Here is a 17,491-nt window from a genome sequence, read left to right as displayed (position 1 = left end):
ACAATAGCTAATTAAATATACGCCTGAAACGTTATGCAACTTATTTTTATAATTTTCTTTTTGATTGCATGACCTCTTTATCACAGTAAAACAGATAATTATTTATAGTATTTAGATATTTTCTCTTTTGATTGTAAAGAGTGAGATACTATTTCAATTTTATATCACGCTATGAATGTGAATTCTTTCTGATTATTCTTCGCGTTGTACCATAACTTTTTTCATAATTATTTCATCATTCATTCATATTTACATTCTCTGTAATTGTCTAACAGCAAGAAAATGTGTTAGTTTAACACTACAATGTGGATAAAGCAAGAAAATCATGAAATTTTGAGCAGCACTTTTTATTGAAGAAAAAGATCAATTTTCCGAAATTATTATCTTAAGAGAGCTTATTTAGGGTACTTATAGACAAATCTGCAGTATAAGACTTGAATTATATACACAATCTGATCAAAAGATTAAAATGATAGATGATTTTTCATGAAAACAAAAAATAGACAAAAACATGTATCAACATAGTACAGCAAAGTTTCGTCTCCAAGCTAGAAGCGTTTGAAAATTGGAGTGCTTGATTTTGAAAATATCATCTCTCTCAAACTGCATACGTATTGATGTCAGATGAACGGGAAAGTAACAAAACATAATCAAAGAATTGATTGGGAAAGAAATCAGTTAGATGAGTCTTTGTATAAGGATAGGTCTCCAGAAAAAGTTGGATATTCCTTGCGTACTACAGAGAAACAGTTGGAAAATTGCTCAGAAACATCAAAATTTAAAGTTTTGCTGTCTGAAGGAAGATGGCTATTTTTAGACTTTGGAAATAGAATCGTTTTCTGATATAACTTATTTTCCTTTCCTCTCCTCTCCTCTTTTTTTTTTTTTTTTTTTTTTTTTTAAAGAAACAATATTCAAAGGAGTTTCCAAGATAGAATCAAGGCCACTATTGGAATATATACTTTTTCACGTTTCTGGTGGACAGCATCTGGGTAATAGAATATGTTCTTCGCAGATGAATATTTCTTTTTTGTTTTTTCTTTCGTTTCCTTTTTTTGAATATCAGGATCGAATGTTGTGACACCGGCACCAATCACTGAAGTAAAAATAATAGACGAGACAGAGAAACTCTCAAGGCAAAGATTTCGGATATACAAATGGACGGAAACGTCATTTGATGCAAGTAATCAAACCTGCAGTAGAACCTAAACATATGCAACCCAACGCACATATGTTACATTGAACTTGAAACGCGTCGAATGTTTCTCATAATATAACTTGCGTTGTATGTGTTGAAATCAATGTTTGGCACTTAGAACAGGTTCACGAGACATGGTCATTCTATAACATTAAAAAGAAAATGTTTCTTCTGCAATACTCGAAGGGATTCGGAGTTTATGCTGTCATATTTACTTGATGATCTAAGTCTTCCTATTGGCAGCTTGCGGGCTTACGGGATTCTCTACCTTGCTTAAGAAATGCTATTAAAATATTTCCTTAACATTAGATTCTTTTTAATATATTCTTTGAATATGATTTGCTCCCTTCGCTACTCGTTTGACTTCGATACATGCAACAGTTTTAAGGATATGAAAGTTTCAAAATCAAACGTCCAAATTTTAAAACAGTTCTCAGAAACTAAGCCCTTGCTGGGACATGTTAATAGCCATGTTTCTCATATGAGAAATTGCTGTATCTCTCTGACTCCATTGATCGTAAGCGTCTAATAGAGGACATAATGTATTTTGTAAAATAAAAGGGTTTGTTTGTAGGGAAGTAAATCTGAAAATAATGTATGTTTCTTTCTCAGGCTGGAGAAGAAGAGTACGTAAAGCAGTCAGTGGCAAAGGAAACACGGCAGGCTCCAAGAGGAAGCAGCCAATATAGACCTGTCGAGCTTAGTAACATTCCTCTGCCCACCACAGGCGGTCACGTTACAGGTAAGAGTTTACTTTTCTCTGATTACTTTGAATTTTTTGTAGCTTTTTTCCTGATGGAAACAACTTTGTATGTATTTGTTCAAACTCAGGATATATATATATATATATATATATATATATATATATATATATGACTAAAAAATATACAAAAATTTCAAACAATTCGACAACAAAAAAGAAATAAACTCATTTTTCTGTAAAATAATAATAATAATAGTGCTCATTTTTGTTTCAATTCTTAGCAAAAGTTATATAAATAAACATGGTACGGTTTTGTTATTTTCTTGGTTTTATGTGAAGTTTCGTCCCAGATAAGTGAAAAATCTGTTCTGCAATTATATTTCTTTAAAATTCGATAATACGCGTTTCCTTAAAATAATTTACAGCTATCAAATAACAAAACAATTTTAACCAAGTGTAAGTATTAGATATGGTACCGAGACAAGACAAGATGAGGCGAAACTACGAATAGTCTGGATATCTTCTCGTCCTCGTTGCTATAGAACTGAAAATTATCTCTTGGTCGCATCTTGATCTTCAGATGCTTCTCGTAACAGCTGCGGTTCAAAATTAGTATATTTTATGATTTATACAATTTTGCAAACTGTATGTTTGAAACTCTGTCTTTTGACTGAAGAAATATCACTTCAGTGTATTTGCATGTTCGAGGTTTCAAATTTTATCAATACCTTCTAGAAAAAAGGACATTGATTGGAATTAAATACACATTTGCTAATTTGCGGGAAAATGATGCTGGGATTAGATGCTGAGAGAAAAACCTCTTCAAACCATGATCTCACAAGACTTGTTAACTTTCTCTAATTTGATGCTTTGACAAGGACATTTTCTGGTTTAGAGAGATTGTTTTGGACTACAGTGAAAGACGAGGGGACTCACTTTTAATAAGCACCCCGGATAGTGAGAGACGAGAGGACTCACTTTAAATAGCACCCCTAATAGTGAAAGACGTGGAGACACACTTTACTCAAGTATCCCGTTAAAATACGTTCAGAAAGGGATTTCAAATCGGACAGCAACCTTCTCGCTGTAACCTCTGCCAACTATAATTGTTCTTGCCTAACTACAGAGCACCTCAAACCAGAAGATTTTTTTCTAATTGTAATCACCATATTGGATCCGCCATTTTGAATTTGGTAATTTTGACGTCAGATTCTGCATCATCTGTTCTAAACTCCCTTGGCAGTATGCTTTCTTTTACATTAAATGATTGTTTTCTGTCAATGCATGGAGACCACCTCTACCGTTCAAAAGGTGGTTTCTACCCTTAAACCCGTACCATTGCCGAAATAAAAAAAAAATACGTGTCGATTATTTTTCGATGTTCTACAAGTATGCAAAGTTTCATTCAAATCGGTGAGTGACACTTCCGTAAGTCTCCTTGTTAGTTTACGGTTCGTCTTCTTTTACTTGTAGTACATAATTTACTATGATTTAATTATGACAATTTAAAAATGTATGACATGAAGTTATTTAATATGATTATACTAACGAAAATATTTGTTCAGAGTAACAGTAGGAAGAGTACATTACTTTAGCAAAAATGTCCATAATTTATTGCTATTCTGCCAGAACTAGCTGAAATGCCCGTTATTCGCACAGAAATAATAAGTTTCAGGGAAGTATTTGAACACCTTCCCGCCTAGGATACGCATTTCAATGGAAGTGTGGTGATAAAAATCCGTAATATCACCTGCACCCTTCACCCCGTGTCCATGGAGACTGAACTTGGGCTTAAAACAGCATCGGAAGCGTCACTGCTTGTCCCATGACTCCGAAAACCATAGATTGAACATTAATATCGATTCCCTTTTCCATTTTCACTCTCACCCATATGGCGATGGAAGATGCATTTGAACTTACAGGACATCAGAAGTGTCACTATTCATTTCAGAGACTCCGAAAACTATGAATCGTAACAGAGTTGAAGAACCTGCAGGCAGCAGATTCATAAAGTGCAGCCTCCTGGATCATCATTTAATTCATATTATTTAGCGTTTTTGACAACAGACCCAGGAGGTCACAGGTTCATCACTCTAGGATTAGACACTAATGTTGGTCATATTTTATTATTCCCACTCCTACTTTTCACTCCTTCTTACTCTCGTGCCGATAAGGTGATAAAAACCTAAATAAGACTATAGTCCACTCATGTAACAAAATTTGCAGACAAAAATTCTAACATTTCATTTTTAATTTATATAGAAAATGCTCTCTATCCCCTCCTTAAAACGGAAATCATAAAAAAATAAAAGCTCTTCGAACGATGATCTGTTTCCTGATATAATAATTCCACTGTCCAATTTGGGTTTACAGTGCAATTCTGTCCATTCGTAGTAAGTAAGCTGCAAACTTAGAATTACAGGAATATGAGTTGTTATGTTGATTTTCTACCACTCCGTACTTATATTCCAGACAATATTGCTAACGATGTTTTTTGTGGATATATCCACTTTAAATTGCATCCATTTTGACATTACGTTGAAGTATTTGAACGTAGAGTAGTTTTAGATAATTTGCAATTTTCAATAAACATAACCTGAAGAGTCTGAAGTAGAACTCATAAGGATTCATTTTTGGTCAAAACTTAGAAAGCAACACTTTTGAGTAGTTTGAACTACTTGAAAACTTAGGTAATCACTAGAGATTGTAAAAACCTGAAGAGTCCATTGGTGTTTTCATAAGGTATGTTTTACCAGGTAGTACAGCATTTAGTTTAAAATTTTTTCATCGCTGTTACAATACATGGATTTCCATGCTTTTTGTAATTGAAATGCCTGAAAAAAAAATGAGTTATTAAAAATGCGAGAAGATAAATGTATTTTGTGAATGTTTGAGTAAAAGTTAAAAAGTTATAAAAACAATAAAATGTTTCGTGTGAAGTATCTACATAACGGACGCATGGATGCTATTAAAAAACGATGAAAAGAACTAGCGGTTTCCCAAATGTGGGGATGAAGAAGAGAATTAGCTGCGTATAGCAGAAAATCAGCGATGAAGTTCCATCAATAGTAAGGAAAAGAAAAACTTGTTAGAAGTAATTTTGAACAGGTGGAATACACATAATCGTAAAAAAAAAAAAAAAAAAAAAAAGCTATTCTCTTTTGATTTTTTTTCCCTGCTCAAGACTACTTTTAATTTCTAAACAGTATTTATTACGTGTTTGTTATGCCGAATGTGTTGATTTAGAGATTTATGCATAACTTATGAACCAAAAGGATGCATATCTTATCCTAACCATAACTATAAAACTACATGATCTGACTGTGACTGACATAAAATAAAGGGGTACTTCCGGTTAACGTGGGAAGTTCAAATTTGACATGATTGTAGGCTTTCGGAACTAACCAACAGAGAAAACTGCCAAAAGTGAATACTTTTAGTTTTTAAGGGTCTAAATTGGTGATGAAGAAATTCCCATGTTCTTTAAATGAGCGTTTTCTTGGGATACAAAATCTTATCTTTTAGGTAGCTAAAATAAGAAACGAAACTTGAAAATCGGTAGAATCGTGGGTCTAGAAAGAGCGAGGCCGTAGGCCAAGCAAAAGCGGGGGTTACGGGGCGAAGCTCCCAGTTGGGCCAAATTCAGGAAATGTTCAGAGCAAATGCACGAAATTCACTTTTGATGCAACGGTTGATACATAAGAGACGTAAGGCCGTAGGCCGAGAAAATGAGGTGGTCTAGGAGCGAAGCCACCAGCTAGCCAAAGGCTAATCATAACATTTAAAACGCTTGTATAGCACAAAATCTGCCATTCTCTTCAGTTTGACCCTGGACGAATGAGTTCGGTGTACAACTTTTTGTTTTGGAAAAATGTTATTTAAAATTTTACCGTCTATAACTGGGGAACCGAAAGGTTGTTTAATACAATACACACAGTTATATAGGCAATCAAGTTTTACCATCATGCCAAGTTTGATGCCGATTGAGTTGGTTTGGCTTATGATTTTTGTTTTCAAAATACAACTCAAAACTTGACTGACGCAACTCGGGAAGCGACACCGTGCACAAGGTTATATTTCACGTGCCTATACGTATACAGTAGATCTAGGTCTATAATATAGCTGAACTTTATTCCGATTGGATGAGTTCGGTTGAGTTGAGTTGGTTTAGAATTTAACGTCCCTTTGAGCAGCGAGGCTATATGAGACGTGGACCTACTGATTAACGTGGAATCCGAACCACATGGGCTCCCGCCGGGAATCGAAGCCGAGTCTCCCGTGCCAAAGGCGCGTATGCTAACCGCTTAGCCACGTGAGTTCGGTTGAACTCGTACGAAATGTAGTATCTTTGTTTTTTTCAGAGACGAATTAAGAACGAAAGTACAAAAATCAATGGCAAGGACATGGAGGGATTTTTTTTTTGGTACATGATAGCTTTTATAGTGGGAAGTAAAACAAGATAAGGCAAATACTATTTTTAATGGGCGTTGTTCGGAGGGAATCGTAGTGAGTAGAAACTTTAATTTTGTAATTTTATGGCAAGTTACCTCCTACTGATGGCAAATCATTTATGATTATGATGATGATAATTGATGATTATGATAATGACAGTTCTCACATATGAATGAACGAACCGAGAAATACTTAGTAAAACTGAACAATACTGTTACACTGTTACCCTTCTGAAGAGATTATCTTCTATCATAATTTTACTTCACATTGGTACTCTTCCAGTAAACTGAAACATACTTTGGACTTATAATATTGTTTTGTTTCATCTATTTTTCCACTATTTGAATGAATTATTAGTAAAATATATATGCATTACCGCAAGTGCGAGGGCTGTTCTAATAGTTTCTCGTTTCCCCTTACGTTTCACTTTCCGATGAATGTACTAGCCTCGGATTCAAACGTAAGTAATGGCTCGGATTTCACTTTATACCGTCTCATATGTTGATAATGCGCTGGAAAGGGGCGTTAAACTGTAAATAATCCAATCAATTGTCCATCTGTTAGTTAACCATATTAATTAATTAATTAAAAGATTATCAAAATTAAGGTGTTACATAAGTTTAATATATATGTTTAATAATCACATGCATTTACGGATGATGATGTTTTATCCTAAAATACATTATATATTACTATTAATCGAAGTAATTAACTAATACTTTACTCTAACGTCGGTATTGTTTAATCAAATGAATAAAATACTATTTATACTTGATGGACGTGACAGTTTATGTTAGATTTTGTGAATGAAGTTTAAAATTGACTAAAAAAAGAAAAAAAAACTTTTACTAATCATGTGATAACAAAACGTGAAGAAACAATACTCTTATACGAAAAGTAAATCATTATACTACTGATTTGACGATTACTTCTAATTTATTGAGTTAGAAACGTGTATGTTTCTTAAATTTTAAAGTTTAGTACTTTCCGAATACAGAAATTAAGTCTTTAGGAAATACTAAGTTCTTCATACTTGTGACATTATTTTCATTAAATAAATTATGATGAGCGACAAGGTGATGAAATAAGTAGCAGGAAGCAATTTTGATAGTTTCCCTCCCCTTATATCACTTACATGATTCTCTGCCTCAGTTGCAGTCGTGTCGCAAGGAGAAATGGAAACCATTGCCACATGAAGCTTCACGAGAGAGCTTCCCTTGAATCAACGATATATTTTTGGGTTGAAATATTTAAATGACTAACATGTCAACGCTACACGTGTATTTACATAGCTACTAGAGCCATTTATTGATTAAGCCTGAAGTCTTCGTATTTCAAAAATAGCACAGTCTGGAACTCAGACGTTCTATTTTTCAGTGTGTCATTGCAAAATACTTGAAAAGTAATATCAAACTTTCTTCAAGTATATATCAATGTTTACTTGATACATTTAATGATAATAAATTGAACAAAAGTAGAATGATTACTTTCCTAATTTTTTTCGAAAAAGAAATTACTTATGTTCTAAAATAAATCACGTTCTTATTGATATGACGATGAAGATATACAAAAGCTTGTTTGTTTTGTCGTTTTCAGCACCATGTGCTATACATGTCTCTACCAAAGATCGCATCTAGGACTACGAGGAATGTGTCCATGCTTGCTACGATAGCTCATGTTGTTCCTATTGTAGTAATGGAGTTGTAAAGGACATTAACTTGCGCGAAACAAAGTTAAATCTTGAATTGGGGTACCAGATGACACAGCGGTAGAATAGTCAACTTTGTAGCGTAAGGTTTCTCGTTCGATCCTAGGCAACATGTGGTTTTGGCTGAATAAACATTGACCATGAACGTTTTGGGTGCTTTCGTTTTGCTTCACATCATATCATTGTACCAAATGTTTTATAAGTTACATATTGTAAAATAATAATAACAATAATAATAATAATAATGAAATAACTTAAATCCGGGTAAAGGCAGTTAAAAGGATCACACGAAACTTACATTTATAAGTAAATAGGGTTGCGTTTATAAGGAAAGTGAAGTGTAGTAAATACGTTTGCCTACATGATTATGCAACTTGTAACTCTTACATGTTTTTAGGTTTGCATATTAGCGTTACGCGAGATGTATACTTATGAATGAATTGGATATGGATATCCACCGTCCAAGTCCCAGATACCCGTGAAGACGTTAATGGATTGACTCCATTAAAGAACACGGTCGAGATAATCGTCCTAGGTGTATCTATTGCAGAAAATAGAATTCAAAACTTCGGTTTCGTTCAAGACTTATCGTTTGGAATAACGGACGTAAATACGTACATACGCTATGTGATCAAAAGTATCTGAACACATGGCTGAAAATGACTTACAAGTTCGTGGCGCCCTCCATCGGTACTGCTGGAATTCAATATAGTGTTGGCCCACCCTTAGCCTTGATGACAGCTTCCACTCTCGGAGGCATACTTTCAATCAGGTGCTGGAAGGTTTCTTGGGGAATGGCAGCCCATTCTTCACGGACTGCTGAACTGAGGAGAGGTATCGAAGTAGGTCGGCGAGCCTGGCACGAAGTCGGCGTTCCAAAACATCCCAAAGGTGTTCTATAGGATTCAAGTCAGGACTCTGTGCAGGCCAGTCCATTACAGGGATGTTATGGTCGTGTAACCACTCCGTCACAGGCCGTACAGTATGAACAGGTGCTCGATCGTGTTGAAAGATGCAATCGCCATCCCCGAATTGCTCTTCAACAGTGGGAAGCAAGAAGGTGCTTAAAACATTAATGTAGGCCTGAGCTGTGAGAGTGCCACGCAAAACAAGGGGTGCAAGCCCTCTCCAAGAAAAACACGACCACACCATAACACCACCACCTCCGAATTTTACTGTTGGCACTACATACGCTGACAGATGACGTTCACCGAGCACTCGCCATACCCACCCTGCCATCGGATCGCCACATTGTGTACCGTGATTCGTCACTCCACGCAACGATTTCTACTGTTCAATCGTCCAATGTTTACGCTCCTTACACCAAGCGAGGTGTCGTTTGGCATTTATCTGCGTGATGTGTGGCTTATGAGCAGCCGCTCGACCATGGAATCCAAGTTTTCTCACCTCACACCTAACTGTCATAGTATTTGGAGTGGATCCTGATGCAGTTTGGAATTCCTATGTGATGGTCTGGATAGACTTCTCCCTATTACACTTTACGACCCTCTTCAACTGTCGGCGGTCTCTATCAGTTAACAGACGAGGTCGGCCTGTACGCTTCTGTGCCGTGCATGTCTCTTCACGTTTCCACATCACTATCACATCAGACACAGTGGACTTAGGGATGTTTAGGAGTGTGAAAATCTCGCGTACAGACTTCTGACACAAGTGACACCCAATCACCTGACCACGTTCGAAGTCCGTGAGTTCCGCGGAACGCCCCATTCTGCTTTCTCACGATGTCGAATGACTATTGAGATCGCTGATAATGAGTACCTGGCAGTAGGTGGCAGGACAACGCACTTAATATGAAAAAGTATGTTTCGGGGGTGTCTGGATACTTTTGATCACGTAATGTCTTAATACTGCAATCTTAAAATGCTCACTAAGGTAATCCTAATAAAACTGTAGAGATGTCTAGATTAAATTTCGTAATTTGATATTGTGACATTGTAACAAAAAGTAATTTGTCTTCAATTTGTACATGCTGGCGTTCTAAAGTTTCAAATATATTCAAATTTCAGTTATTTAATTATCACGTTCCATGCTTGTTACAAATTTTACAAAATGAAAAAAAAAACTCATAAAAATTTAAAATCAAACTTTATTTTCAATGTTTCTGTATGGGTAGTCATGTTGTCTTCTTTATCATACATAGTATTTTGTAATATGAGATTTCATTCTGGGCGTTCAAATCACAATGCAGGATATGTTTATGGAAAACAATGCTTTTACACACCACTACAGCTGATCCTTGTGTAATATGAAAGTATGGACTTGTATTTAGAATTATAGCTTTCCTTAGTCCTTCCTTAGTCCATCACTGAAATGAAAAGTAACACTCCTCATATCTTGTAAGTCCAAGTTTACCCCCAGTGGCATGGGAGTGAGAAGGGATGAAAAATAAAATGCCCAAAATGACCAAGCTTAGTGTCGAATCGATAGTTTTCGGGGTCGCTAAGTTCATTGATGCAATTCCGATGACTTGAGCCCAAGTTTAGTCAAGAACAAGCATGCCAGCTAGCCCAGGTATTGACAGGTGCAATGCTGTGAAAGCGTTGTTTGTGCTTATTGTATTATACTCAGTTCTTTTTCCAACGGGAACGTCAAAGGCGTTTATCGATACTTATTCTACTGTTCTTCGAGATATTGGATACAAACACTATTATTCTCATGTTAAGCCAGGCACTTGTGCAAGTAGTATATAAAAATGTGCCCCTTTTCGTACTACTTTGGGAAGAAGTTCTGTTTTGAAGTTTTTATTTGGTTCATATGTTTGGTTCCTTCGTTTCTTGTTTACTCTTTTCGTTCTTGTTAAAAAAATCTAGTAATTTTTAGATTCACTTTATTTCTATCTATTTCCTTCTTTTTCTTTAATGCGTTTTTGTCTTTACTCTTCTTGATTTATTTTTTTTTTTAATTTCTATCAGTTTGAGTGGTGTTTGCTGCTCTTCGCAAAAGTATTTTGTAAAATCAAACGAATGTGTAATTCCAAAATATTTACATGAGACAAGAATATTATTATATAAGCAGTTATGTCTGCCTTAAGCTTGCTCATATAAGTACTGCAAAGTAAGAGAATAAATTTATTAAATTCTAAGAAGATAAATCCGATTTTGTTAAAGGGTTTGAAACCAGTCTATAAACGGACCTACAAGTCTAGAAAGTTATATAGGGAAATGATAATGGAAAAAAGATCTCATTGTCAGTTGAGCGTGATCTCGCCCAAGTTATTTAACGAACCAATAGAACGCGAGGGTATAACTAGGATTTCAATTCCTATCCATGAGATCTTATTCATAATCTTTTGTATTATACAGGCAATATCTTTGACTATACATTGTTGTCAAATTTCCTTTGTTTCCAGAATGATATTGCTATTTAGTTGTTATTCAATCTCTTGTTATTATTGTAATTTGTTGATGTTTATTGTTCTCTTATTGTTACCGGTGTTCCTTCCAAGCATACGTCCAATATTTGCCTCCTCTGAAACTAAGATACATTAAATTGCGAATAGGGGATGGTGCTGTACCTACGGCCAGTGCTCATTAAAAGTCGTGTGTTGTTGGGAAAGATCGGGAATTGGTCAGAAAAGATTCCGTCCAAGCCTTTCAGTTCCATACTTGTCCGTGTTCCGAGATTTTGGTCTGGTAAATAGCTGTATATATTTTTTTTTTATGTTTTCGGGAGGTCAAAGTAAAAAAATGTGGACACAAACTGTAATTTTTCTCTCCCCTACAGCGCACGCAAATTACCAACAATTCTTTATAACTATTGGTAGTGATTCTATTGATTGATTCCCGATTTTTATTTCGATGAAGCCACGTTGGGTTTGTTACCGACAAGCGGTAAAGTAAAGATTGCAAAGTGCTGTACCCACGGCCATTAAATCAGTTGTACCTACGACCACAACACTAAGACCCGTGAACGAGTAGCAGATGACAATGAAGCAGGACCATCCTCGAGGAACAAGGATAAACAGCATTCAGAACCAGTGATAGGCATAAATCAGCAGGAGCCTCATATCTCGGAAGCCACCGTCATACCTGGAGGTCCATCAACATTCTTGTTGATAACGCCAGAAGTTTTGAGGCCTTATCCCAAGGCCCTCCCCGAAAAACGAATTGGTGGGGGCGACAGAATGGCAGTTCAAGGATTCTGACAAGCTCACAAGAGATTAAGAAACTAGAGAAAGCCTATCACGAAAAACATGAAACGCTTCTGAAGAGGGGGGGACGCGGTGGCTCAGTGGTAGAGCGTTCACCTCTGGTGCTTGGGGTCCCGGGTTCGATCCCAGCCTCCGCCAAGTGAACTTTGTGGTGGACAAACACCGTGTGCGTGGGTTTTCTCGGGGTTCTCCCGTTTCCTCCCACTTTCTTCATTCCACCATTTCATTCATTATTCATCATCACTGTCTCCTTTAGCCTAACCGGCATAACCGTGGGACGTAAAACTCAAAGATTTCATTTCATTTCATTTGCTTCTGAAGAGAACTATAAAAGGAGCATCACCAAAACTAATAAATAAAGAGAAGATGACTAAACGGGCCTTGACATTCACGAGTTGATATCTTAAGAAGCTGCCATAACCAAAATTTGGATCCACTGCACGTCAATCCCATCTTCTCTCATTTTCAGTTGCTTTCAGCGATTTCAACTTGGGTTAAAAATGAAAATTGCATTTTTCAGACAAATGTGCGATTAACGAGCATAACCCTTGATAACTTTTGCTCAAAGATCTGTTTCTTTTACTACCTGTTTAGTAACAAAAATAAAACGTTATTTATGGCCTATTTTTTCCTATTTCTTCCTATTTCAACCTTTTCGTCGGTACAAATAATAGGCGGTCAAAAAAGGGGTCTTCCGAAAATAAAAATAATTCTTACTTAACAACAACATTTTGAACTGGTCTCAAGTTTTGTGTATTCAAGAGACCCCAAATATGTGCCTAAATTTTAAATTTGCAAAAAAAAAAAAAAATGCATTACAGAGATCGCCAAATTTTGGCCGTAAGTGCAACACCTTCCCCTACATGTCATGCCTGTGGAGGACATGTCCGTTATCAAATAGAGTTCCAGTGTTGCCCCTCAGATTTTGATTTGCCTCGCCCAAAGGATACAATTTTCTGGAAGAAACCGTGATTGTGGTTTGTCAGTTTGGCAATATTGTATTAGTTTATTTGCTTAATTTTTTTCAGCACGCGTTTACTGGTGACTCCACGTGTTCTAACATTAACCATCTGATGTAAAACGCTGAAAGCATATGCTTTTGCGGTTGTGACAAGAGACTACACTTCAATTCAGGTCGTGAAATCTACAATAATAAGGCTGTAGGAATAATAGTTTTTTTCTTTTGTTATAGGACTATTGTTTTTCGAAATAAAGAAGACTTCTCTTTAGACAAGTAACCTGCCTAAAGATCATATCAGATTCTTTCAGACAGTACTTGGTATTTTTTTTAGCACTTCAGGAAAAAGTACTCCGTCGATTGTTGACAAGTAAAAAGATAAAGAGGGTTTGAATATCATGCTCTTTCCTAGCACTGAGGCAATATGAGACATAGGTCTAATGTTTTATGTGGGTTTCGAAACACATACTCCGCCGGGAATCAAATCTGAACATCTTATTGCAACGTTGAAAACGCAAACAATTTAGCTACAAATAAATATACCCTCAGGTAATTCCCTTTCTTCGTACCAGTATGATCTGGAAATTTCCCGAGAGTCGTGGACGATCTTTTGAGTATGTACACTCATGTCCAAAATTATTGTCGACTATCTACAAATATGTTGTTGTAGGAATATAATTTGATAACGAATTCGCCCGGTATTTCTTATAATGTTAGTATGTGTATAATCGGCAAAGACATGTTTGTGACAAATTTCATGTCCAAAGAGCAGTAAATAAGAACGATAAAACGAAAATGAAACTTTGTTGTTTATTTAACATTTTGTTTTAGTCATTCTAATTTTCGTATTTATAACTCTTTTCCTGTGAAATTTACCACAAATATATATTTCCCGATTATACACATAGTATCAGTATTAAAAGTACTCTGCAAAATGATTAAAAAATTATATTCTTACAAGAAGACAGTTATGGATATGCGACAATCATTTTGGACATGAGTGTACCAGTTCTTAGTGTTGGACAAATCTTGAATTGAAACAAAATGTATTGTATTCTCATTTATAAAATTTATTGCATCGTAACGATGCAGAAGACTTTTTTTTTTTTTTTTTTTTTTTTTTTTTTTTTTAGCTTGGACGCTATAGCTCAAACAAGTAAAATTAATTTCCTTAAGATATTATTGGGAACATTTTACAGTTTTTCCTTTCGTTCCGTTATGCCATGCAATCGAGTGAAACGTTGAGTTCGAAAGACTGGATTACTCATCTGGTGTATCTTTCTTACGTGTTTCCAGTAGACAAGGTGAAAAGTGGTTTAGATTGTGAAGTTAATTTTGGCAAAATATTAGTATGATGTGCCAAATGCGTTGGATTCCGCATCATTGTAATGGTTGGCTCTCTATCCTTGGCATGAGATCATCTAAAGGAGAAAAATGAGAGAACCTCAAACTGCATTTTGAGCTTCACGTCGGTTTCTTAAAACAACCGTGTAATATGACCTGAGAAATCTCTAGACACTATGCTCAGTTGACCACACACACACAAAGAAACAAAACAACAACAACAAAAAAACAAACAAACAAATAATCAAAAACCCTTATATAATATAAATTAAGAGATTTCATTGAGACTGATTATAGAGCTTCGAATTCGTTTACTTAAAAACAAACAAAAAAAAATACTACTACAAATATTCATTGCAACTATACAAGTTTTCAACGAAACCAATGTAGATTAATGCTATTAAGTTTTTGGTACAAAGTTATTGATAATTTTGTAATTTTGTTCTTCAGAGTTTTGAAATAGTATGTGAAATTGTTTTGAAATCAGCGGCAGAAGTAATGAAATGTACAATGTACTGGATTCTTGTTCTGTTCCTGAGAACCGTCCTAAATTAATCTCGCTTTTAATTATTTCTGCAGAATACTGGCTCCTTCAAGTCCCAGGTTATTTTTTTCCAGTCACTGGAGTAGAATGTAAAGGAAAAAACATTCAACATCAATTGAAGTATAAATTTAGTCAAATAATCGAGGGATGCTGTCGAATAACAATTTCTCTTAGAACCAGACAGATAACATGAAACTAATATGAAGATAGTGCAATCATAAATTAGGTACATGAGATAGCTGCGTGCAGTACTGTAGTCCTAAAAAAATCAAAGGGTATACGCTGTTTTGTGATAATCTATGATTGTCATAAAATACATAGAAGGCATTTTAAATGAACAATAAAAGCACACACACAGACACACACATACACACACACACACACACACACAAATACATATATATACATATATATATATATATATATATATATATATATATATATATATATATATATATATATATATAATTCAATTAAAATATAAAGGATACATTACTGTTTTATAGTTTAAAAGCATTTCATGCTATTTTCTTGATGACTTCTTTTTTTACATAAATCACACCATTAATACTATATATGGATGTAAGCATTGAGAAGGAACAACTCACTCCGACAAGGAACCGAAAAAATCGCGCCCGATTTACCGCGAGTAAATTGTGCCCAAATTTAACTATAAATTCATTAAGACATGCAATATTTTTCAATTAATAGGTTTTGTATTGCTCAAAGTTATGTATTAACATTGGTGTGATATTGAAAATATTTATACTTACATGTTAGTTTAAAAATATAGAACAAGTTTGGTTCTTTTCTGGAGCTATTCATATTTCTTAACTTGAACCTACTCCACTCTGAAAACTCTTAATAATTAAATAACATTGGTAAAAGATTTTTAAGAGCTTCAACAAAATAACGTTAAAGATCTTATTCTTTACCTTCAACACTACAGTTTTCTTTCGAGCTATTTGCATCCGTTTTCTTAAAAACACTCCAAAGCGCATCTTTTGATTCTTCACAAAATTGTCATTTGCAGCACGGTGATTTTGAAGCCAGGTATTCAAGGCTTTATAGGCTTTAAAGCAGAAGCAACGGCGCCGATTTTTCTGTAAATTTTGGGGGGCCCATTCAGATGCAGAAGGTGTAAGGATTTTAAGACAAATTGCATTCAAATTATGCCAAATATTGTATATTCATAAATACAATAGGGGTTCCCGGGCCCCCCATGATCGACGCCCTTGAGCAGAAGGTATACTCTAATGACTAAGATTAAGCAGAGGGTATACGGCGTGTACCGCCGTGTACCCTCGACTACAGCCCTGCCTGCGTGCATTAAAACTTATTCAAATAAAAGTATTGTTAACAATATATGCTGTAATGTAGCCTTTAAAAAAAAGTATCTACCTGTTATAATCGTTAACCACTGATCTAACTGACTGAACGGGATATATCTTTTCTTTTAGCGTATTAACTTACAATCCTTTTTAACACCAGATTATTAAAGTATAATTTATCGACCGCATTTTAATTCCTGGTATTTGATATTTTTATAATAACTTGCCTGGGAAGTTGTACTATTGCATTCCGTGCTTTCATCACATTCTGATTCGTGTAAAAACACAGCTTTTTGTCTATTGATTTTTTTAGTTAATTAACTTATATTCTTTTGTAGCTTTCTTCTGCGACATTTTTTTGTACCAACTTAATTTCCCCATAGTTTTTTTTTTCCTTGCTATGCCTTTCCTACAATAACTTGGACCTTTCGCAGTGTGTAGGGGCCAAGAAATTCAGTTTAGTGTCACTTTCAGTAGGCAATATCAAACGGGATCTACTATTTGAAGTGAGATCTTTAACAACTATATAGATTTGCATTCAAGGCTAGTATATTCACAAGAAATTGATCACGGGACCACGCACACATAACTTGCGTTATCCACTTGACCTCAAAGAGGCACTAGAAATGTGAGTATTTGCGGGTTCAGAAATATAATATCAGGAATTATTGATATGACAAAAATATTTTTAAAAAATCATTGCATTTATGCCTTTAGTTTCTAATTTTAAACCTCTTCCTTTAATATTTTCCTCGTTTGTCTTTTGTGTTATTGGTAAAGTGCTCGTTTTACAATTATAAGATACATAAACCTATCTCAGTTCAAGCAGAATTAATTGTTGAAGAATTGTCAACTTATACAAGAGACCTAACATGAATTGCAATATTGTTTTCTAGAGAGAGATTAATCTTCAGTTTAGTAAGCATGTCGAAAAAAATATTAGTAATCCACCCCCTGTAGAACTTCTGTAATACCGGGTAACAGCTGGCCTGGATAACAGCTTAGATTCTGTATACGAGTGACAACATAATATGTTGCAGATATGTAACATTGATGTGAATGCACTTGCGTATAGTTTTAAT

General features: G+C 35.1%; 1 protein-coding gene across 5 annotated transcripts in view; it reads left to right on the top strand.

The window, feature by feature from the left end:
• The window catches only part of cher (filamin A protein cher), a 627,873-nt gene that overhangs the window by 491,033 nt on the left and 119,349 nt on the right, over positions 1 to 17,491 (top strand). For all 5 annotated transcript variants that reach the window (XM_081762014.1, XM_081762015.1, XM_081762017.1 and 2 more), the window contains one exon: positions 1,811 to 1,940. In XM_081762014.1, coding sequence (XP_081618140.1) covers positions 1,811 to 1,940 — 130 coding nt within the window. The remainder of the gene's footprint in view (positions 1 to 1,810; positions 1,941 to 17,491) is intronic.

This window comes from Thermobia domestica, chromosome 6, assembly GCF_964235325.1.
Source record: "Thermobia domestica chromosome 6, izTheDome1.hap1.1, whole genome shotgun sequence".
NCBI classification, from domain to species: Eukaryota; Metazoa; Arthropoda; class Insecta; order Zygentoma; family Lepismatidae; genus Thermobia; species Thermobia domestica.
This window is presented reverse-complemented; position numbering and strand designations above follow the sequence as displayed.